Consider the following 25,384-nt stretch of genomic DNA (forward strand, 5'->3'; position numbering starts at 1 on the left):
GACCTAAGGAGGTCCACCACACACTACAGAAAGCTAATAGCATAAGTGTAATTATCCAGCTCACTGGGTCACCCACTGCATTTGCCCTCTCTCACTTCCCAGCACCAGTAACGATCATTGACCAAAGCAAAGCATAAACAAACTAACAGATTAACAGCTACTAACCTTTTCACGCTGACCGAGGCAACAATTTCTGCTGAAATTGTGACACATTCACTTATGGGAGGCAAATCACACAACCTCCCACTTACCTGATTTCAGGAATCTCTCTTCTGCATCTGGAGAAGCAGAAACTTCAGAAACATCTGAGGAAGACAGCACCAGCTCTGGAAAACTTGAAGGTCCTTCCAGAAGTTGAGCAGTGGGATCAGTGGAATGGGATCCTAGTTCTGAGAAGGAGCACTCTGCTTCAAGGATGGGAGGGCACTCTTTGGTTGAAGATGGAGTTGAAACCAAAGGACTCTGCCCCCGCTGGGTATTTCTGTCAGGACTGCATTGTGCAGGAAGACCTCCTTCAAAATCAGACCTCACCACAGAATTCACCTGGCATAGTAAAACACATTGGTGAAAACATTCATCCTGCATGGCACTGTACACAGCAAGAACTCAGTCAGCAAGAACACACCAAAAGCATGCAGACCAGAGTCCCAGAGCAATAACCATGAAAAGCACATTAGCCTTCACCCACCTTTTGCAATTGCTCCTGGCCCTTCTTTGATTTTTTCTTAGGTGCAAATAAGTGATCATATTCTTCTGCATATTCCAGAAGCCGTTTACTTGGTTTTCTAAGGCGTTTCCTCTCTGAATGTACTAAAAAAAAAAAAAGGAAAGCAGCTTCAAGACTGTGTTTCTGAGACAATCACAAGACAAAATTCTCCTCATGATCTGTAGATAGTAGTTGTTCCTGCCTTCTCCTCCAGAGGCTCTGTGTGGGAAGAGCCCTGATACTTCTTCCTCTTTGATACAGCCTTATAATTTTGGAGCTTCCTATTTTCCACAGTCCTGACGTGGGAGGTGGTATTTTTAAGGACCTAAGGGACTTCAAGCAGTTCAGGTAAGTAATCAAAAAACATGAGATATCTGACTGAGAGGCTCCTGGAATTTCACCCAACATCTCCCTAGACAAACTACACCTAACCTTCTTGCAGTACTTTTACCAAAACCTAAGACAATTAGCAACTTGGACTCATCATGCTACTTTTGCTGTTAACCCAAACTCCTTTGTTTTTAGTGCAGGGGCACAGGAAAACACTGTTTTTCCATAACACAGTTCAGTCACTAGTTTCACTAGTAACATCTAAGCCTAACTCCCTCCTTTCCCCTCCCCTCCCTGGCATATTTTTGTATATACTACAAGAGCCTTGTAGTCCCCATCTGCTACTGCAAGCCCATTTATTGCCTTTGCTTCCTGACAACAGGTTCCACAATGAGATCAGGGAGTGAGTAGTCCTCACCAGTGACAAGCTCTTCAGGGCTCATATGTCTTTGTGTTTGCACAATGCTGCACCATTGCAAGGGAAACCCGGTAACAGGTGTTTCCTCGACACAAACCTAACCACTCATACTATACCACCTCAACACCCCAACACATGGCAAGCTCCAAAAAAAAGAGCCCTGATCTACGTCATCTCTACTCAGCAAGCTGCAAAACCATGATGATGCAAGTTTATGTCTTGTTCTCACTTCCTGGAATACCTCTGACTTTTCCCCTTTTTTAGTTTTCAAAAGTATTAAATAATATTTAAAATATTAAATATTATTAAATTATAAAAAATTTAAAATATTTTTTAAAAAAATCAAAATATTTCTCCTAGTCACGAGAACATTTGCAGTCTCCTGGAAGTTTAGGAACAAACAGTAAATACTCTTTGCTTCTTTTGATGTGCAGAAGGTGGCTTTTTCTTCTTTAAAATGGAAACATTTTATAACAAAGCATTCCAGTGCAACACTTCAGAACAGGGATGTTGGACAAGATTGCTACACTTTATTGTGGCTTTGTGGTTAAACAAGCATGAAAACGTCAAACTTGGCCAAAAGAGAAGAAAGGAACAACTTTCTCAAACACAGCTATTTTCAGCCTCTATTAACACTCTGCACAGGTGTCTGGGTGAAATACACATTTCAGTACATAACCAGTTATAGGATGAGTATCCTCTACTGGACAACTATTTAGAGCCCCAAAGCCATGCAGTAGAGCACCACAGTGCTGTGCCAGAAGGGCTGGATTAATTGCATTTTTTTTTTTTCCCCCCAAAGCAAATACTGTACAAGAATCCCAAATGCAGTCTGATTGGCACCGGCAAATCACATACCTGACGAAACTATTATTTATAAAAATGTTTTACGTCAGCAAATTCCACCAATCTTCACTTCTGCCTTATTTGCTCTAAATTGTACCACAAAGTTTGTAGCAAAAATATGTCAAATGTTGCCATTCAACTATGAAGACTTTATATAGTTTGAGCTTAGTGGAAACTACACAGTTGTGACTGCAATACGTTGTGATCTCTTACACTGGTACTTTGCCTGCTGTGGACGAGGATTAGCCATGTCTTCTCAAAGCACTGGCAAACAGAGGAAACTCCTCTTCTGTAAGCTGCAGTTAGTCTAACTTCCAGCATCATTCTCTCTACTTTCTATGTAATTTCTATGCCTGATATAAAAAGAAGACTAGTTTCCACAAATGGGCTTTTCACAGCATTAGAGGTTTACTCACTACCACCAGCACACTGGGGATGTTACAGCAGTCCAGACAGCTCCTCATAGACAGAAGCTCCGGTGCCTCCCTATGGCACATCTGCATAGATAAGCTTCAAGGCTCACATGGTATTTAAAGCAGAGGAATTAGATTACACTGCAGTTGCTGATCTGCCACTTTTGCAGGCAAACCCAGGCCCTCACTGTTGCTGCATCCCTGTTTGCATCACCAGGACAGCTCTGCGTTCCTCTCCACCAATGAAACTCATCGAGGAGCCTGCTGCTGCCTTCCTCTGCCGCTTCTCTCCTAACATTACTACCTCTCAGCAGCTCTTCTTCTCTAGCTCTCTCTGTAGACTTGTATCTTCATCTCACATAGCAACACTACAGGGATGCTTCAACTGCAAAACCACTGTGAAGCCATGAGAACCCAGCTGCATCTTAGTGCAAATGAGGAACTTGCTCCCTCTAGCAGGCTGCGACATTCCTGCGGCAGAGCCTTGACAGCCCCAGAACAATGTGCATCCTCTCACCTGCTCTGTGAAGACTTAAGTCCTCAAAACCACACAGCAACAGCCAGAGGAGTCAGTGAATGATTAAGCTTGTCATGATTTCAAACCGGAACTTTTACCCCCTTTGTTACACCCTACGGGCTCGTTTTCTGTGCCTGCTGTGACTTGCCTTGGGCAGGTCCTTTGACCACCAAGCCAAGAGCTGCCTTTTCCACACTGAAACAGAGGTGCAGGCAACCTCCAGCAACCACTAATAGCAAAAGACACCAAAATGTGCACTGAGGGAACACGTAAGTGACAAAATGCAGAGGTTCAAAATTCTGTCAAGTTACAGTAATCTACAATAACTGCAAATAAATCAGAGCAATTTAGTTTGGTGATCTATGTAAAAAATTAATTTTGTTGTTTTCATTAAGGTTTGCTTCCCCAGATTCTTTGCAGAAGCCTGAGGATGGTATGTGTTGAATGTGGTTCTGCTGGACCTATTCCCTACAAACACACTTTTTTTTTTTTTTTTTTTTGGCTTTAACCAAATGGCCCCATGTCCATGGGAGAGGCACGGCTGTCTGACCTTGTGGTCCTCAGAAGCAGTCTCCTTCCTAGGCCATTTCCCTTCCAGTGATGCTGCCTTACTTCTGCCTGCCATCTTCCAGAACCACCTCCAGCCCAGGCTCCCTGGCAGCTTCCCTCTCTTCTGTTCTCCCCTTCACCCCTCAGGCAACCACACCAGAGCTGTAAATTAGGAAATCTGTGGGGTTCCCCAATTCATTATTAGCAGCTAATAAAATTCCACACTAAAACGCCAAAAAAACCCCAACACTTTGTCTCAAGGAAATCCTACAGAACAAACCAAAGACAGACTTTATGTCAAACAGCACTAAGGCAAAAAAAAAAGTAAGAGCAGCTATTGAAGCTCAGTTTCCCACAACTTTCTAGCGCTGATCTACCCAGCTAACACCAAGCATGTGGCTCTAAGAAACACATTATGAACGTCTAAGTTTAAAAAAAAAAAAATCCAAACTCTGAAGGATGCTTATTTTACCTTTCACTGTGGAGGAACTAATGATTTGTAATGTATTTAAACTTTCTGACCAAAAAGCTAAGCAAAATCCTGTAATTGCTCTGCCTGCTTTGTTCTCCATGCTTACAGAGAACCCAAAGCCAACATATCATGCTTTCTTCAGCTCAGATGTATGCATCTCCATGTTGTCAAACAGCCCCAAGTTCCATAACTTATATTTTAAATGAAAAAGTATAAAATGTATACAAATACACACTCTGGCGCAAGTCCAGCTCCCTTACCTTGTGCAGAGAATTCAGACTGGGGAGCAAAGTTGCCAAGCTCTGTTTCTGAGTCCATCACACTGTTGTTTGGCTTACCACATACATTCAAACGTTTCTCAACTAAGTCTAAATGATTCTCATAGTCCTGATCTGTCAGGTCTCCCTCAAGCACCTTTGAATGAGGGGAATGCCTACGTCCCAAGCACTCATTTCCCTTCAGTGAAAAGCCACGAGAATTCAGGCCAAAGGCACTCTCCAAGTTTCCTTGTTCCCTAGATCTACTGATGTGCTTATTAGATCTAGCACTGCTTTGGTTAAAACGCTGCCATCGCTTTTTGGGTGCTACGTGATTTATATCATTAGACTCATCACCAAGAGAGCTCTCACTATTTGCCTCTGAATCCAAGTCTGGACTCTCCCCATTTTCAGCAGAAGTGCAGCTCTCAATATTTCTACCAGCTTCAGGTCTCCTTCCAATACGACCTAAATTGTCATCAGATAAACAGGCAGAGTCTTCATCAGTTGAATGTTCTCTTAAATCAACAGACTCTTTCCTCTCAGTATCTTCTGCTTCATTACCTAGAGGACTGGTAACCGAACCATGAACGCGGAATGCATGTTCTCCTGAATCTCTGGAAAACCGACTTAGCAACTTACTTGGCCCTCCTGGTTTTAAGTCCTTTCTGTTTGAAAATGTTTTATCTCCAAGCTTTGATGACTGCTTAGATTTTGAACAGTTGCGTTTGGGCATGCAATTTGTGCCATTTGTCCCAGAAACAGCAGTACTTGCGGGCTCCCTTTTACTAGTACCAATCCCCGTCAACTTGGTTGGAGGATTGCATGAAAATGAGGAGTTGCTTAGAGCGGAGTTTGGATTTACTGTTTCCTGGACACAATCTCCATTTTTTTCTATTTTATATGGGGGACCTACAATAGACAAGGACTTCAGACCACTCGTGGAATTGCTTGCAGAACCATCAGCTGTGCTGGTATTTCGAAATGGGACTATATTTTGACTAGTCATCAGTTGCTGCTCTTTTGTCTTACTGTCATGCATATCCTTCAACATCATTAACAAGGTGCTGAATTTGTAATCTGGTTCAATAGGCAAACGACCATGACCAGAGGCGGAAGAGAAAAGTAAAGGTACTGTGGCCTTTGGAGCGCCAGAGTCACTAGCATCATCATTCATGGACCGGTAAGACAGCTCCTTCAGCTCTGACAAGACATGTTTCACCACAGCCGTTTCTATTTCAGCAGAATCCCTGGGTTTCTCATGCATGTTGTTTAACAGTTTCTGACCATCAACTTTCCCGCTTCTCTGAAGAGAATCTCTCTGAAGGCCAGAGAAACCTTTGGTATCAGAAGAGCAGCGATTCACGCCACCCTCCTCTTCTGCACGAGAAGACTCCAACCCAGCAACTTTTTCTTTATGTTTGCATTTTATACTCCTGATTCGGGGCAATTTCACACTTTTAGGTTTTAAGATTGCTTGATTTACAACAGCAGGCCAGGAGCTGTCCTTGGAAACACTTTGGGGAGTAGTGTGCTTCTTTGCTAGGGAAAGATTGTCATTTCTCACATCTGAAGAGCGCTCAAGAGCCGTCAATGACATCTCAGCATCAGAGAAGCCTACTTCAAGCTCCCCATCCGCAAATTCAGCATCAAGCCTGCTGGTTAGTGAACCTCCCAGAAGTTTGCGATCTCTGTATGACTTCTTCCTGGCCCTTCTGTTGCTCTTCTGAGAAAGATACATGGAAAGCTTAATGTTTCCACTTGACGTCATAGGAAATTCCTTCTCCACTTTATCTGAAGAATCACTAACTTCAAGAGCACTAGAGGCTCTCTCTGAACTTTGGTCCATGGTGTCTACATCACTGTTCCCACCATCTGAGAGGGAAGAGGATGAATCCGATTCAGTTTGCTTTTTCTCAGTACCAGCATCAGATGCAGAATAGTGTATTTGTAATTTGGAACTGCACAAAATGCCCAGGGAGCTCTTCTCTCTCTCCAAAGATGCACTGGAAAACAAATCCCCTTGAAGAGTGTTCTTCAGAGCATCACTTTTACGATTCTCGTAGCCCGGTTTCAAAGGTGTCTTTTCAAAACGTCTTTCTCCAAAGGAGGAAAGCAAATGGTTTTCCCTGGTGCTACTGGATGCTGTTAGGCTGCTGGCAATCCGGCGAAGTTCATGAGACGCGTGTTTATCTGGTAGGTCCCCAACAATCATGCTTCTAACTATGCTCTCTGGCATTTTTTCTCTGATTTCTGCCCTAGATGCTTCCCCTCTTGCACCACTCTTTTTTACTCTAGTCCTTTTTCTGCTGTCAGAGCTTTTTTTCACATGTGGCTTAATGTGCAATTTTCCTTTTTCACTGGCTGGGTGTCTGGAGTCAAATGCCAAGGATTTAAAACAGCCATTCAGCTGCCTGTCCCTTTCTGCTCCAGGGCCATTGGCATAGTATTCCGACTGCAATTCCTTCTCACTATCCAGCTCGCTGGAGTTCTGGCTGCACTTTTGATCCTCTGGCCCACCGAGAAGAATGTCTTCTGCCTGTCCAACACTGACTTCCCATTTAGCCATAAATCTTTGAGGAACCTTAAAGTTGGAGGAGACAAAAAAAAGAGAAAGAAAAAATTTGAGTGGGTAACCAACAAGATAAAAGTGAGATTGAGGTGCACAAGGCACGAAACAGAGTGACAGTCCTGCATTTTGCATCTTTAAGACAATCACATAGATCCCCAGAGACTGCCTAGTGGACACACAAAATACTGCTCCTGGATAAGTATCCTGCACTCCTGCTGAGCCTAATAAAAATCACTGTGCATTCCCAAAACAGCAAAAAGGTCCCTGCAAGCACAGGTCTCCCAGGAACCAGATGTCCTCACATCCCAGCACACCCTGAACACAACAGCCTGGTAAAGGGGAATACATATGGTATGGATCCCTGGCACAAAAACGCAAAGCAACAGCCAACAAGCCTCTCAACACAAATGCAGCATCATTCTCCTCAAAGTATTTGAGCAGACATGTTTGCTTGTGTTCATTCTTTATTCTTCCTGCATCCCTTAAACTCGGAGCACGATTCAATCTTCCTTCTCCATCAACTCACCTTGGTACAAACATGAGATACACGCACATATCTAAAATGTACTCTATCAAATTCAAGATGTCCATTACCGAGAAGTCTCCCAGCTTTAACTCTGTACTTTAGTATAAAACAAAAAGCACTCTGCATACTGGACAGGAACCTCTGCTAATGTCTAAAACCAGCATGAAACTTGTTTCTTATCTGCATGTGTAGTTTTTGGCTGTACAACAGCAAATCAAAGGCTGCACAACTGCTCCTAAAATCAAAACCAATTCCAAGGCAGGAGGAACAACTCAAATTTCTGACACTTTTCCTTTAAAAAAACCAACACACCAACAAAATCTCATCCCAGCAGGTTAAAGTTTTATGGAGCTTTATAGCAAACCAGCCAAATACTCTCAGCTTTGCATCAGATCTTGGCTTCCAGGGATGCAAACCTGGACATTTATGTGAGTAACAAACATCTGATTCCCTCTACTGCATCCACACTGGCACTGCCATTTACATATAGGATGAGATTCTAGCCACGCAGCACTTCTAGGACCAGGAAAGTTGCTTGGGAGCATGTAACTAATTGTTAACGGGCTGGGAACACAAGGAGAGAAGTCCTTAGACAAGATACCAAACATGCCCTTGGAAAAGGAAAACCCAATGAAAGCATTACTCCTGGGCGCTCACATCTACAAGAGCATGTTTAATCTGATGGTTTTGCATTAACATGGGTTAAGTACTTAACTGCTAATAAACCTCTTGGAAAAAGAAAAACCAGACCCTATGGCCTAGTATGACTATCTGCTCTCTTACAGTAACGCAGTAGCCTCTGTACTTCTTCACTTTAGCAATTCTAAAAAGTTAATTTCTCCAGTCACCTTCCTGAAGATGTAGACCAGACCCCTGTGTCACATTACATTATACTGGCTACAGCTGCTCAGGGCTGTTATGTTTGGAAACAGAGATGATGCGATGAACCACAAAACTCATTCCCGCAGGCTCACTGACAAAGCATTTTCCAAGTCAAATTATAAGTCCTCACAGGTTTCTATACAGAGAATTACTGAAGCAGGGCTAAAAGCTCCACTGCTTTATCTCAGTCAGTGACCTAGTGAAGCGTGCAACTCCACCTCTGCTTCAGATCAGCCAAGAGAGGCTGCCAGAGAGCACAGGAAGTTATTTAGAAGCACGCTGTAATAGACATCAGGAGAGGGCTGCGCTGCTGAACAATCTCACACCAACAGAGACCTGACTCCTCTGCCTCTCAGAGCTGTCTAGGGCAATAAAAGCAGCAGGCCACACCCCAACATAAAAGAGAGCCTAGAAACTCCTGGCAGCTTATAAACTATGCTCGTTGTAAGGATGCAAAGAATCACTTCCCCGGCCGCGTTGCTGCATTGACTGCCACAAAAGAAAGCTGTTGAAGTGCAATTCCAGGCATAAAGGAATACTTTGTACTGTGCAGATTCAAAGAATCAAAAACATATTAGAGAAAACAGATCTTTCACCTTATGTTTGTAGCCTTTTTCCTTTTGCTTTCCTCTTCTCCGAAGAACAGGCAGCTCTTCAAACTGATGTCTTCCTTCAAAGAGTACAATAGCTTTCCCAGCAACCCAGGTTTTCTCTGAAGGTTCTCCTAAGGCATCCACGTAGTACTCTCGGTATGGTCTCCGATTGGAAACTATTTTGAGAAATTTAACATAATTAACCCTTTGCATATAATAAAGACACACAAAAAGAATCACAGAAAGCAGTAACAATTTGCCAGTTAATTTTCAACGACTTTTTGCTTAATAACATTCCCACATGAATGCCATTTCTGGGGATTTCTACTCAGAACTAAAGGAGACCCCTTTGATCTCTGCTGTCTATGTTCTGTGTTGCTAATCTCTATTTTTAAATATTTTTTTTTTCTTACAAACAATTGATTAACAAGTCTAAGATGGGTCATCTCCTTAGACCAAAGACTACAGTTTGGTTGCAAAAAAAATTGAAAAAATATCTAAGTATGTTTTTTCCTTAAAAGACAAAACATACTAGGCAGGACATTTTCTTTTTTACTACTCCCTGATTAATGATTAAACAGTCCAGTCGACTTGACCATTGGGAAAAGGCAACAGCGTGCTGGCAACACCCAGAAATGACATCCTTCTGGATAGGATTTACTCATACGGGTTGAACCTCCCCCCACCATGATATATCCCATCTTGCTCAATGCTTTGTTACAAAACAAACTCTTATTTAGAACATAAAACATTAACAGCAATATTTAAGTAAGTACACACATGCACAAACACTCTACAAGGACTAGGTGCAACATGACAAAACATAAGCTGCAATGAGTATCTCCATACTTCAGGCACAAAGGTGCAGAGCAAGAGAAGAAACTCAATCATAAAGGCACAATCAAAGATTTTTTCAAAGGTGCTTTCTGTGCAAGAATGCTGAACAGACATGGTACAATTAAGAACTGAACCAGTACTGGGTGTGCTGGTGAAAAAGTACAGGTTACAAGCATTAGAACAGAGCAAACAAGGCTTGAACAAGGGATATAAACTTTTCCCTGCATTTCACTGCAATGTGTGCTTCACGTTCTCTTGGGAACACCTTCACCCTCTCAACACATAGCCTAGACTTCGCAGCCCATTTGGTTTGTGCTGCCTCTTCCAGGAGTGCCAGCACAGTGCAGCAGCCTGGCCTTTAGCGATGCTGACACTGAGATTCTGACCAAGACCACTGAGAGGATGACAAATAACGACCAGGGCAACACCAAAGCAAGGGTAAAGATGATGGACTTCACCCATCCCATTGACAGTACTGGGACTCAAGCCACTGATCCTCAATCTTCCAGCTCCAAAAATCTTAAAGTCAAGAGCTTGCTGAGAAAAGGCAAACTGCTTTAAACAGAACACCATGCCTTAAACCTAAGACAAGAAGAGGTTTTTGCACAAGTGATGAGTTTGAAGCGACCTGCCTTATTTTGAAGGGCTTGTTCCCTTGGCAACAGGAGAGCCAAGGCAGGAGGACTGTGCTTCCTATGGTGCACACAGAGCCCCAGCAGCTCCCCCTGCCCAAAAGCACCAGAGTTCAGATGCACCCAGCTCTGTCACCTCAGCACCAGGGAGGGGAGACGAGCAGATTACATACAGCCACAACTGGAAAATGCAATTTTCCCCAGAGCTCTATTGGTTTGAACACGGATAAAACATGATGGGAGAGTCTATCGTGTAGCTGGAGATCAGACCTTGCTGGAATTTGTTAATAGCATGTTTCCTCCCTGCAGAATTCCTTTCTTAGAAATCCTTATACACAGGCTGAGGGGGAATTACTGGACAGCTATATACATTAAATCCTGTCCAACACTTCATTGGGAAGGATGCAAGGGGGAGAATATATGTCTAGCATATCTTCCAGCAACACCTTCAACAGGAATTTGAGAGCTCAAAAGGGACTATTTAAAACAGCACATTCAGTATTATCTAGAATGAGGATGAATGCCTCCCAAAGGATGAAGGGGAAGGCAGACAAATAGCAAGGAAGACTACAGCAAGCAGACTTGGGGATGATGTGAGCACAATGTAGGAAAAGCTACTTCATGTCTCTAGAGAAAGAGCAGAGAGCTCTCAGCTGATGGCCACTCCAAAAAAAGACTACCCACTCTCAGCACTTGGTTCTTAGGCTGGCAAGGGCCACAAAAAATGGAGAGAAATACACTGGTGAGTGGTAATCTCACCAGTCTACAGAGCTGTCAGCAGCAGACAGCACCAGTTCAAGAGGTTTCAGTTGCCCACAGAACAAAAAGAATCAGAAAGGGATACCAAGAAGAAATAAATAAGCCTTTTCATTTGTGGCAGTCTCCCTATGGCAGCTAGTATGATCCTAAAAGAAAACCAAACAATCACTTCCCCTCTGTTCTCTCCATCACTCACCTACACTTCTCTGCGTTGAGCTTGTAAGACTCTCTTCCTTTGCGGCTCTCCCCTGTGCTCATGCACACACAGCTCTCATTTCCCCCATCTCTTCCCCTCACACTCAACTGCCTCTTAGTCTCTCTGACACACTATGCCCTAAACTTTCACATTATGTGGCTCCATCTCCAGGTTTTTCCAGTATTTCCCCGTAAACAGGCCCTTGCTTCCTTGTGCCAAACAAGACCAACAAAATTTCACTTCCTCACACACATTCCCATCACACCTTCAGGCATTCAGCAGCTACACTGCGCTACCCCACACCCCGCTTCTCAGCCTCGCCAGCCTCCCATTCTCCAAGCCTGGCTGACTGTCCATGTCTTCACACACTCCAGGCTTCCCCAGCTCTACTTGCCCACCCATTGCACATCTCTGTCCTTACCTCTCTGATCCACCTCCTTTTTCTCTGCTCTTTCTCTGCATCCCTTTTTGAGAGGTTGCTTGTTCTTCTGCACTACCCTGAGCTCAGCCCAGCTACTCATCCTTCCTATACTCTGAGAAGGAAAGCTTACATGTCCAAAAAACTACCTGTGCCACTTCCATCAGCCTCAGTCCCATCTTCATACTGTCACCTCCCTGATCGAGGTCTACTTTATAGATCCAGGTCTTCCATGCCAGAGTCTATTTCTTCATACCTTTCAAGGGCCAGGAATGTTTTTTAAATTAATTAAAAACTGCAGCACCTTGCCATACACAATGCCTCCACTTCATGGTCTGAACAGATACAGTACCTTTCATTTTTGAGTGACAGTCCAGCACTGGGTCATGACAAATTGTGCATGGCCACCATGGGCGTCTGTTGAACTTGGCCCAAACAAGATCCCCAACTTCATACTTCACTGGAGTAGGTTTCTTCTTGGCTCGGATCTTTGGGGAAAAACCAGAACACAAGAAATCACTAAAGCTCCAGATGCTTTTAAAGAGATTTGCCTCCCCCCTGTGTGCAGATTACATCTGGCCACCAGAGACATTTACATTAAAAAGCAAGTCCTGATTTTACTTAGTGGCTCCTACACCTTCAAAGAACAGGATAGTTCTCCCCATCCTTCTGAAAAAAACAAAACAATAAACTAGGGTTTGAGAGGTTTTTTTGTTATTTTTTAGTAAGGAACATGACCTCTGGTAAATGACTGCACTCAAACTTCACACATCTGAGCAGATAAATATTTGGAGTCACTGCTAGCCCCCATTACTTCACTAAACACCAATTTGTTCATTTCAAAGGTTGCAGTGTACAGAAAAAGTAGCAGTAAGAGACAACGAAATATTCCTGACTGGAAGAAGGTGATGAGAACAGCAAATTTAAGTGTTTATCAATTGACAAAAAAAAAAAAAAAAAGTTGGTATGTACAAGCTCGTAATTTCCCTGCTTCTCAGATGTGCTCAGGAAAAAGCTTCACCATAAAGTATTTGAAACCCAAGGCAGGTACAATCAGAGAAAAACCTCATGTCCTAATTTTTAGTTTATATGAGCGGAACTGCCATTGCTCTGCCCGAAACTACAGAGCAGGAGAAAAGGAGCACAATGGCAGTCGTCCCCCCTCCAGGAGATGGACACACGGGCTTCACCTGTCTCCAAAACCCGCTCACAAGTATCAGCTCTGTAGAAACAGTCACCTGAACCCACTCCGTTTCCCACAGCTGCGCAGAAATCACGAGAATGTCAAAAATCTTTCAACACAAAAAAACCTAACACTGCTTAATGCCATTTCTGTCTCGCTATCGAAGAGCAGAGAGCAGATCCTATGCTGTTTGCTAAGTACGCACACTCTCTGGCTGGATGCTGCACTACCAGCAGGACCTCTGCCAAGAAGAGGATTCAGGAGCTTACTGGTGTTGTGACTAATTGAGCCAAGACAGGGTACAATAGGCTTTCACAGGATACAGGAGTCCCTGTGCCCACATGTGAAGTATCCTGCCTCTTTACTGGCACCAGCCCACAACATGTCCCAGGTGGGTTCAGCATTTTAAGAGCTCTAAGAAGAGCTGCAGGTATTATTCTTGCTGATAAGCATCAGCAATATGCTCCTCATTAAAGCTGTCATAGCACAAATACACACCTTCTTACTTCACTTCTCCATCCTGCTCACCACCCTTCCCAAGGTATGTCTCTTGCAATTTCACAGTTCAACATCCTACCAACTAAAATGCAACAGACCTCTCTAATAAAAGGTATATTCCGCTTCAGGTTCAGTTTTATGGGTTTTCTTCACGTGGTTAAAGAAAATACAAAAGGATAAACTCCTCTGTTACATGAAAAAAAGCAGGTAATGACGTTACAGACTACATTGCTGAAATTCTTCTCAGTCATCAAAAGCCACACAGTAACTTATCGCTGAGCAGCAGCTCAGAACAAGGAACATGAAAGAGCACAGGACAGGGGGCCGCAGACTCTTGCTCTGCCACTGCACTGCAGCCTCCATGCCTCCACCGTACCAAAGACACAGGCTTTCTGGAACAAAAATATCCATCCGTGAGCACGGGAACCAAAGGTGCTGCCTTTGCTGGTGCTTTTAAAATGCAGATGTGCTTTCAGATGCAAAACCCCCTTTTTTTTTGTCTGTTCCCAGGTTGTGTTCTTCTTATAAATGTGACTTTTGCCTCCATATTTTTTTTTACACATTTTTCAACCGTAGGCTTTAAGGGACACATGTATCTCATAACTGATTATCACAAATGCAGTGCACAGTACACGCACAATGTATGTGCATCTTACTGACAACTGTAAACTGAGCACAGTCAGCTGGATGGAGCAGTAAAACTATGCTGGAGATTTGCCAAAGCCATTCACACTGATCCACCTGAGGGACACCCACAACCCCTGCCTAGAGGCAAGTCTGCATTTAAATCAACTCTTTGTCATCCTCTAATGCCCCACACAGGCGCCTGATGAAAACGTGGCTTTCAAGACAACGATTCAGACAATGCCTAAACAGTTATCTCTCTTTCTGAGCAGTCCACAGCTATTCTCATTCCTCTCCAGTTTGCTCTCTCTCCCTTCCCTGGCACTAGCAGTCAGACGTTGGCCTCATCATCACCCACCACAAAGGCCCCACTAGCAGGTCGAAGAGGCAGATTGGGAAGCACCATGTTCCGATGTCCTGAGTAAGAGCCTTTGCAATAGGATGCACTGCAGCAAGTCACTGTCTTGCACTATTTTCCTCTCTACTCTCCCCAAATCCTAGCATCAGGCCAGAGATGCCTTTACATTTCCACAGAAAAAAAAAAAAACCTCTGCTAAGGAGTTCTAAAATTTGTAACATTAAAAAAAAACTAGCAGAGGAGTGAAAGCAGCAGTTATTTTCATTTCCAGTTACAGTGAGTCTCTTCCTTTAAATTCTGCTGTGTGATGCTAGAATTATAGCCCCCAAGGCATGTATTTCTTGGGTCAGAATACAACAAATTTCATTCCTATGACAACTAATGTTTACTATGCCAAGATCAAACTGCTAATATATCCCAATGGCTAAAAATTGAGCCCTGCAGTAATGATGACTTTTCTGTGAGCTAGGGAAAGCTCAAGGTTTTTTTAAACACAATGCACTTCAGATGTAATCCCTACACATGGTCACAGTACTGAATGTTTACCTACAGAGCATGGAAATGTTCAAGCATTTAAATAACAACAAAACTTGTGAGCCACTGCATATCAGTTAGGTACCATGTTGTAACTCCAGTGGAGATACGCTGATGAAATTCAAAGCACGCAAGAGGTTTAGTGAGGAAGGGAAGGACAGTGCCTTGCTCCATCAGTGAGCAACATCACGGTTTGTGTATTGTTAGAGGTTCTCCTAAAAGGAGTCAGCACTGTCTGCTCTGTTATCAACTGTTTGGCATTAATTAGCTGTTCAGATGGGACAAGTGATAGCCTAAACTCAAGAGGATACACAGCATTTCAGATCACTTTGTGCTATTTTTTGAAAGAACAAAAACGTACTTGTGGATGTTTTTAATCAAATCCTCTCCATCAACGCAAGACCTCAAATGACCACTGATCACTGAGGAAAGGGTCACAAGCCAAGGTTCAGCAGAAGGATTAAACACTTCTACCTTGGAAACTACCTCCTGAATTTGTACTATGCCAAACACACCAGTCTTTGCAATTCACTAAGTGAAGCTGAGCACCGGCTTTCAGTACTTCATGAGAAAGCAGGCTTTCTCACAGACAAGACAACTACAGCAGTATCTCTACACTCCTGAAATTCTCACCATAAGGCAAATATGAAACATGTAGAATCATAGAATCCTTTAGGTTGGAAAAGACCTTTAAGATCATCAATCAAGCAAAGAAAGCTTATGTTTCTAAGTGAATTTATTATTGTACGCATATGGTCGGTCCTTGACTGTCTCTCACCAATCTTCTTCCTTTTAAAACAACCACATCATTAAAAAGCAACAGAAATAATGCTCATCCAGTAACCACTCCTGGCTACATCACTTGAAGCTGCTGTTCAATCCATTAATCTTGCTGGAAGAAGTGACACAAAGCACAAGTCCACAAACACACACATATGCTGATAGCCACAGGGTGCACCCTTCTTGCAGCACTGGTCATCTCTGTGTAACAACTAGAGCAGTACCATCACCTCCAGCACAGTGTGGTCGGCTGCAGACACCCCATATGCCCCAACAGCGTGACTGGGGATGCGACTATCTTGGCAGAGCGACAGTAAAACTAAACTGCATGCAAAGGGGCAGACATATATATTGTTGCAGGCCAACACTTTCAGTACCATGTACCAAAAGAGCCTAGCTGCCCAGAGTCCAAGCACCAAGCTGCAGCCATCGTAGCCCTGCACACTTCAAATTCAGACCTGCTTTGGAAAGCCATCATGGAAATGCTTGGCAAAAAATAGCCCTATTATAGTTTATTCCTGACTTAATTATAAACATGACATTATTCAATGAAGCAAGGGACAGAACATGCTTTTGGAGAAAGGCTGGGGCAGCAAAAGAGATTGTGCGCAAGAAGGATAGAGAAAAGCAAGAAGGAAGCCACCGACCCCCAAGAATAATGGAGGAAGATCCAGCCAAGCCTGTTTCAGGCACAAAGTGGATAGAATCAAAGCCAAGGAAGAAAATTAAGAGGCAGACACATCCAAACGATAATTAAACAATACAATATAAACAATGACACTAAGAGTCTTTTCCGCTGAGCATGCAGCGATACCTGCCCAGGGCCCTGCAGCAGGAGCATGGGATATCTCGTGAGCAGATCTCACCACACTAGTAGCTGCCAGATAAGTCACACCCCACACACGAGCCGGCGCATACATCAGTGCCAGGGGCAGAAGGCAGCAACAACTCTGCCCCATAAGCTTCCAGTGCTCTCTTCAAACTTTCTCATTGCTGGGGCAGCAACTCTTGTGCTTCTGCAGCCCATCTACCCCCGGGATTGCAAACAAGCTGTTCCCAATACCTACTTCTTATTAATGAGAACTGGAAGCCTAGTGAGGGTCAGTCCACTGTCTTCCCCAATACCACCTTTTTTTCCTTAAAGTTAAATGATTTTTTTTTTTTCCTCAACAGGATGACATGACAATGAATTCACCTAATCCCTATGAGCCACCAACCCCCTCCCAGATATGGCTGAACTGGCTGAAGATCAACAGCTCTTTGCACCAGGAAAAAAAACAAAACAAAACAAAACTAAAACCAAAAAACCCCAAAACAAATGAACAAAGCAAACTTGAGGGGCAGATGACATTTGAAGGCACCTGGATTAGGCTAGGCCAAACAATCTTCTTAAAGTAGTATCTACTTAGACAACCAACCACACAGTTAGTGTCACAGGTGTGCCATGCCTAGAACATGACACTCCCAACTCCTGCCATTTCACCATCACACAACAGGTTATTCACCCTCTGCCCTTGCAAAGGAGGCGCAGCAACTGGGGCAAATTCTCTCTATTAGAAGCACTCCCAGAACTAGTCTGGAAGGGCACTGCTAAAGCTATCCCAAGTTTTCACGAGATGGTGCTTCCCTCCAGCTAAAGTTCAACCTCACCGAGTTAACTTACAGTTTAAGACAAAGCAGAGCAGCTTCAACCTCAGCACTCTGAGCTCAGGCTTATCCTTCTGTCCCGAGCCCATACAGCTCCTATCACAGGGTGGTCCAGATCCTTTAACTCCGGTCATTGCAACGAAGCAGTGGTGGCTGCAACGAAGCAGTGGTGGCTGCAACGAAGCAGTGGTGGCTGCAACGAAGCAGTGGTGGCTGCAACGAAGCAGTGGTGGCTGCAACGAAGCAGTGGTGGCTGCAACGAAGCAGTGGTGGCTGCAACGAAGCAGTGGTGGCTGCAACGAAGCAGTGGTGGCTGCAACGAAGCAGTGGTGGCTGCAACGAAGCAGTGGTGGCTGCAACGAAGCAGTGGTGGCTGCAACGAAGCAGTGGTGGCTGCAACTCGCATACAGTTAGTGCTGCTGACAGTCAGAGGTGGTTAAAAGTACCAGTCCTACCACCATCCTGCTCTCAAGGATAGGAGGGTGGAAAGAAGATCCACTGTTCATTATTTCACTCAGCTCCAACACTCATCTACTGAGAAATGAACAAATACAGATAGAAGGAAAGACAACAGGAATTAGGAAATTATCTTTGCTTGTGAATGGTGCATGGAAAGACAAAAAGGAGATGAGAGCAAGAGCAACACTGAAGCAAAGTCAAGAACTGAAATTAATAACTGCTTGTGATGAAAGCCAAAAAATAAATTCTCATTAGCAAAGATTTTTGTTTTAAAGAAGCTTTTCTGAAATCAAAACCAAATCGGTTGAAAAAACATTAAATTGAAAGAAAATTAAATTATATCTACTTCATAGCTTAAGAAGTATTTGAAGCCAAGCAAAAAGAGGTCATCAATCAAAGCTTCCTTCGTACAAAGTAGCATTACCAAGCATAGAAGCTTTAAGCCTTTACAGAAAGAGGCTGTGATACTGAACCTGCACTCATGCAGGCAGAGCAGCAGCCCTCTGTGCTCTGCTGTGAGAAAACTTACAGGAATAAATCCCTGCACAGGGAAAGGGGTAAACCCAACTGGAGTAAGTATGTAAAAAAAACCACCCAAACCACAACACCTGCATGGCGTATCTGCTGAAACCATCACCACCCTCACCAGAATAATAATCACACTGGCACTTAACTAACTTTATGGCAAGCTTCAAGTCAAACATAGAAGTCGGAGAAGCCTGCTGGAAACCCACAGCCAGCCTGCACTGCTGGGGACCAGGGAACATGCTCTTTGTCCCCCCACCGCTCCAGTCTTCCTTCAGCTTCAGCACTGCAGCGAAAAGCAAACAGGCATCTGACCTACATTCATGTCTGAAAAAGTATACTACCTCTTATCTGGGACCATTATCACACAGAAGTGTTAAATACTCACTAATTAAATATTCACTAGCAAAAAATACAGCAGAGATTATGATACAAGCCAAACTTCTGTTATCTACATGCTTGTGGGTATTTGTTGTCTTTGGCTAGTTTTTAGTACCCTTTTCCAGGCTGTGGCAGCCTACAAATGCAAAGGGTGCCATGTACGTATGAAATGTCATGAAATGTTAAAATAGAGCAAGCTGATTGCACTACATTTGCTAATTCATATATCCTGAAGCTTTTCTATCAAATTCAGATATTATAACTGTATGGATTTTAAATAAAGAACATACTGATGTGACACCACCAAGCCTCAGACACCAAGATAACTAGTTAAGAGCATCCCTGTTTCACTTTCTTAATGGAGATAATTTTCCTTATGGATTGAACAGCAGTGTGATAGCAAGCTTTGGCACTTCAGCATCCTAATAACCACAAATGCACCTGACAGCAAGATTTGAAGAAGTCAGGAGGAGGAAGTGGGAAAGAAGGGGTACAACCTCACCCAGATCCCCAGTAGAGAGAAATCCACAGACACACATACATACGGGAAGATTTCAAACCACTGCCAGATGCCTGAAACAGAGGAAAAACTCTCATGCTTGCTTATTTGCATATATTTTAAATGATAAACCAAGCTCTCTTTAAATTTGGCTCTTTTAATCAGCACTAATTGTTTCAAGCAAGAACGGAAACACAGGCATTACCAGAACTTTGCTAAGTCTCACAAACAAGTATCAACAAGTATCTTCTTATGCCAGAGAACTAGCAAAAAAAAACCAAAAACAAACCCAAACTGAAATCCAGGTCATCAGATCTGCCCCCTTTTCACCCTTAGTTTTGCACTCCTCTATATATTATCAAACAAATTGTTCACAAGCAAGATGTCTGATAAATACAATGTTCGTTTTCAGAAATGGAAGTTTCTAAATCCATGAAATGAAAAGCAGACTCAAACTGCGCAAAAATGAAACTTGGCTATTCTAATTTATAGACATAAACTGTATCCATTACAGCTTAAGTTGTAACCAGAATGAAGCAGTACTAGAGAACAACATGTACCTGCAGATCAAAGAGTAAATACCATATCAGAACCTTAACAGCTAAAAATTGGGTGTTTGGGTTGAATTAAATGTTTAACTACTAACACCTGCTTGTTGGTTGTTTTGGTTTGGTTGTTGTTGTTTTAATTCCATGGGCTTCTTTAAAAGCAACAAACATTTAACTGGGGCTTGCAAATTTAATCTTCCACAGAAATTATGATTCACCCACAGGAGAAGAAGGTACAGTCCCACTTAGTCTAAATGCAAAGATGCCACTTACCCAAGGCTATAACCTCCTCAAAATGAGGTGGTATTCAGCATGCAAGTCCCCCCTGCCCAATTGAACCATTTTTCCAAAACAAACAAAAAAATTATAAATGTTTTGTTCAGATAAAACTAAGTTTTAATTTGCATTTAAAATTTCAACTGCTTTTGCTGAATCCCTACTAAAAATGAAAACAGATTTGTTTTGAACACTAGCAGTGCAATAAACTTATCTTGTGTTTATTTATTTCTTGATATCCACACTTAGAGCCATGCCCTGAGGAAGGTTCATGCTTCAATCATCAGGTCCTGCAAACTTATCCTTCAGAGAGGCTTCCTAACCTTTATGTTGTGAATCCAGCTTCCTAAACATACTCACACACATACTGTGAAAGGACAGCCAACTAAAATTAAGAGGAATCCGACTTGTTTCACTGCTGCTATTTAGAGATCTGTGGGCAGTCACCACATTAGCCAGAATAGTAAGAAGTCTGAACAGGTGCTTGGGAAAGCCAAACAGCTAAGTAACATCAGGTCAAGCAGAGGAACTATTAAAAGGGAGATAACCACCCTGCTCCTCGCCCTTCTCACATCAGGCAACAGGCAGGTTTCTATCTTTCCACCAACAGCAGGAGGAAAGTCATTAATACACTCCTCCAAAACAAGAGGAACATGGAAGCTTCATGCAGGGCTCAGGGTGAGAGCCTTGCTGCGCACTCAGCACCAGAAGCCCTACAAGAGCTGAAAAAAGAAGCTGGAGATTTCCAGTGTGCTGAGATACTACTGTGCAAGGAATTATCTGTTCACTTTTTCCTAAAAAATTCCAAACCAAAAAGGCACCCCATCCTTTGCCTAGTATGCAACACTGTGTTGGATTGCTCTATCCAACTCAACACTGCTCATTTCTCACACACAAAAGTCAAATTCTGCATGTCTGAAAATTAAAAATGAGTCCCCAATGCATTAGTTCTGATGAGCCTCTGAAAGTTAATACAAGTTACATTGCTATTTTATTACCTATAAAACTGTTCTTTTTCTGAAGACCACAGCAGTGTGTATGTGCCATCTCCAGCAGCATTCGCAGCTGTCCAATATCATATGTAACCCACATGAGTTCCCTATCAAGAACTCACACAAAGCTTTGCTTGCAACCCTACCTGATGCTCCCTACCCCAGCACTCCACCCACCTGCACTCCACGAGGAAGAGAATGGAGAGGGACATGGGGAAGCCTCCAGGACTGGAGACATGCTGCCCTTTCCCTGTGGTTCAGCCACTGACAGCACCCCCAAAACAATCCCTTCCCCGACACCACGCACATCACAAGTGGTGCCTCTTCCACCTGCAGACTTGCCGCTTCGCACAGAGCCACGGCAGCAACTCAGCCCCAAAGAGACAGCAGGCAGATGCTGCTAGCTGCCGGACAAGCCATTTGCTTGTGGGTTGTGCAGCTCCATCACTGCCAAGGCTACAATCAAGCCAGGCAATGAGCTGAGTGGGTCAACTTAGTACAAGCCTGCTGCTCAGGCTGTGCTAAAAGGTCCCAGGCTAGGGCCAGCCTGCCCACACAAGTGCTGGGAAAGAGAGATGATACTCAAGGACTTTTCTCCCAATTTATTTCTGCCATTCTTCCAAAGACCAGGGTGAGACAGATCTTGATGCAATCTTAACTGTAACCACAGAAAGTCAGCATGTCAACTTTAACGAGTGCTTTTCCATCCTTCAATAGAGGCAAAGCACACCGCTGAAATTCCTCCTGGCTTCATCAATGCTTTTGGACACACGAGAGATGGATGCGCACCAAGCCCATCTTTATCTCTACTGCACATTTAATCACTGCTGCAAAGCTACTGTGAGTAGCCACACACCGAAAGCAGATTTCTAATTTAAAAAGAGCAGAGAACTTCAGCTGGCACCTGCTGGGGTGTCAGCCTCTGCCTCCAACATACAGCAGCATCTTCCCCTCTCCTGAGCACTGGAGTCAGGAGCACCTGCTCAGGTCAGCCAAAGCAATGCCGATGCTCCTACCCAGGAGTGAACCAGTGGGACACCCAACTCTCCACCTTTCCAGTCTGCTTCTGCACAGCACCACAACTCTGCAGGCATGCTGAACTCCCTCATGCTACCATTCAGCTCCCTTGTGGCAGCTACCTGCTGGGAGGAGCGTGACATGTTCCTGAGGAACCCAAACACACACCTATGCCCTGCACATGTCCTCGGTAACGCTCCCACTGGCACCCTGTTCCTGCAGCACCAGCAAACCTTGCAAACTTAGCAAAGGAGGCCCCTATAATCCCCAGGCACAACTGCAAAGACTACGCTTGAGCATCTCCAAACCTAAAAAGCACAGGACACACTACCTGCACCTGACTGACCTCTGCGCACGCTAAACCATGAATTGTTCTTTGCAGCCCTCCCCACAGAGCGGTAGGCACAGCAATGCCAGTGACCAGTCACAGTCCTGTCCCACAGCACACCAAAAAGCCCTTTGAAGTCACCACACCTTGCAGTTTCCAACACCTGCTTGACCTTAACCCATAACACCACACTCAGGCCAATGCACCTGAAAGTAACATTTAAACTTCCAGTAACTATTTCAGAAAAGCAAACTACAACTTTTACCAAGCATTCTTGCAACACACAACAGCAGCAAGCCAGGCAGGGGATGCCACCCCTGCCTGCTCCAGCAGCAACCCACAGCACAAAAGCAACATTACATTTGACTCAACACAAAATTCACACAGGTCAGAATTTGAGTCAACACAAAATTCACACAGGTCAGACACTGCAACTAACATCTGCAATGTGTTCTGTAACTCAGCAGTCTGCAAACTCACTGCTGCAGAAAAATACTCTGATGCCATGAAATTATATGAAAGCAAGCAATGCTATTGTTGATAGGTCTAAATTCACTAGACAAGAGTCTGCACCTGGGAAGTGTTTAGGGGTCCGCAAATCAATAGAGGTTGAAAACTGCTGCTCTAATTCAAAGCAGACTCTCTTACAGATCTTTTCCACCCATTAACTTGGAAATCCTGGCAATGCCTTAACCACCATAAAGGATTTAACTCCCATTTTACTGAGCGAAGACTGCATTGCACAGCACAGATGGCTCCGTGCAGACGGAACAAAACATAGGTCATATTTTTCTGGTATTAAAGATGGTATTAACTTAATTTTATTATTTTTTTAAACTCCCAGGACAAGCCCCCCCTGCTGCTAGGATTGAGTTTCTTTCTTCAGGTGTTTCTATTCCCTGTGCTTTTCTAAATGCCAGAGCAAATAACTGAACAAAACAAACAAAATTAGTATATACAAGCAGCTGTCAGTCACAGACAAGAAAAACAGAAGTATATTCTAAGCAACTAGATTGAAAGTTGATCATCACCCATAATACTGATTTTTGAGTTAAGAATGCCTTTTTAAGAAATACTTTCTCAATTATAACTCAGAAAACACCACTTTTTTCTCTTGGGGATCAAGTAGCTTGTTAATCATATTCACAATTGACACTTCTTCACTGAGCTACAGATTTGTTCAGTTAACATGGGGAAATTAAAAAATCAAACTAGTATTATTACACATCACACAGTTTAACCCCACTTCTGGGAACAGGGTGCAATGAGGTGCAATGAGGTGCAACGAGAAGCTGCTACACTGCAAGAGGCAATCAATGTATCCATAACTTCATGCAACATAGAAGCATGTTGCCCTGAAGTCAAACACTACTGCTACAGCACCAAACCAAGCCACTACCATGATTTTAGCAAGGGCTTAGAGGAAGCAGTAACAGCAGAACTAGAATCATTGTACCCTCAACAAAGTAAGAATTGTTAGAAAAAAAGGTTCAGGTTCTGGGAGACACACTTTTCCAAAAGAAATCACCAGCAAGTAAATACATAGATGGTTAGCAAAGGTTGCAGGCCTTCAGAGGCAGCATGCATCCTAAAAAAGCACCTGGAAAAGCCGATTTTGTCACTACTGTTGACCATTTTTTCGTGTAAAAGGCAATGTACTAAGTATGCCACGCTGTACAGAGCAGAACTTTGCTGCTGAATAGCTGAGTGAAGTCTACACTCCTCTGGTAACAATCTTCACTACAGACTGGAAGTATTTATGACTGTGGACAATATGTTAACGAGGACATTGCTTGAACAAAGTCTCTCCTACCCAAGCTTTAAATATAGAAAGCAGAAACAAGGTAGAGGTTTCTGCCATTATATCCAGCAAAACCTCATCTTCAAGACTGTCCGATCTGCAAGAAAATACCTCTGGTTTTGCTACTTACACAGAGACATGTTCAGCATCAGAGAGCTGCATGGCCCCTTATGAACTGCGACAGCATCGATCATTCAAATTTCACACCACGCAACAGGTAGCCAGAACATCCATATTTACTAGAGAAACCACGTTATTTTCTGTAATATCACATACACCAACAGATATTTCGCACCTAATCAGCAATAGGAGATTAGAGAACAAATACAAATGAAACAAGGAGAGTAAGAGCAATCACAGCCAAATGCTAGAATAAACACTTCCAAGATCCAATCTGCTGTGCAGGAGAGCTCTAGATCCCACAGACTGTTCAAAAAACCTGCTGTCACTCAAAGCAAGCTGCTCCTTACACCTAGGGTACACTGTCCTGCTGTGGCAGCATCTTAACATCCACCCACTTACACCACCACCACGACAACAAACAGGCGATGCAGCACCATCACATCATGAACGCACCGAAGTCTTTAAGGACCTCAAAAATCTATGGTCTAGCAGTAACACAGCCAAGGACAGTGCCCTAACCATGGAAATATCCATTCTGCTGGATGCCCACCATGGCTGAAGTCCTTTGTGGGCAAGTTCAGATCTGCTCGAGACACGACTGTGCTTCAGTACAGGGGCCCAGTGGACGCCAGCAGACTGCACAGCCAGGCGAGATCCAGCTACATGCTCCTTTCTGAGAAGGAATAAGGTTTTCAAAACGGTGTAAATCTCAGTGGCAAAGAGGGGTGTGTGCAAGATCAGACGCACAGGGACAGTAGTACACTGAGAGCCTGTTCTCACCAGGTGCACGTAGAGGGAGATCATGCCTGCAGGAAGCACAGACAGCCAAATGGAATTAATCTCCCCACCAGGAAGATGTCAAATGACCAAGGAAATTTATAGTCCCTG

General features: G+C 43.5%; 1 protein-coding gene across 4 annotated transcripts in view; it reads right to left on the minus strand.

Annotated features, from left to right (window-relative positions):
* Positions 1 to 25,384, minus strand: part of NSD1 (nuclear receptor binding SET domain protein 1) — a 68,202-nt gene that overhangs the window by 36,637 nt on the left and 6,181 nt on the right. For 3 of the 4 annotated variants that reach the window (XM_069773031.1, XM_069773030.1, XM_069773032.1), the window contains exons 3-7: positions 12,276 to 12,411; positions 9,085 to 9,257; positions 4,512 to 7,092; positions 689 to 810; positions 252 to 543 (exon numbers count right to left, since the gene is read on the minus strand). In XM_069773031.1, the coding sequence (XP_069629132.1) occupies positions 252 to 543; positions 689 to 810; positions 4,512 to 7,092; positions 9,085 to 9,257; positions 12,276 to 12,411 (3,304 nt within the window). The remainder of the gene's footprint in view (positions 1 to 251; positions 544 to 688; positions 811 to 4,511; positions 7,093 to 9,084; positions 9,258 to 12,275; positions 12,412 to 25,384) is intronic. The other variant, XM_069773033.1, reaches the window with a different exon arrangement.

This window comes from Haliaeetus albicilla, chromosome 27 (assembly GCF_947461875.1).
Source record: "Haliaeetus albicilla chromosome 27, bHalAlb1.1, whole genome shotgun sequence".
Lineage (NCBI taxonomy): Eukaryota > Metazoa > Chordata > Aves > Accipitriformes > Accipitridae > Haliaeetus > Haliaeetus albicilla.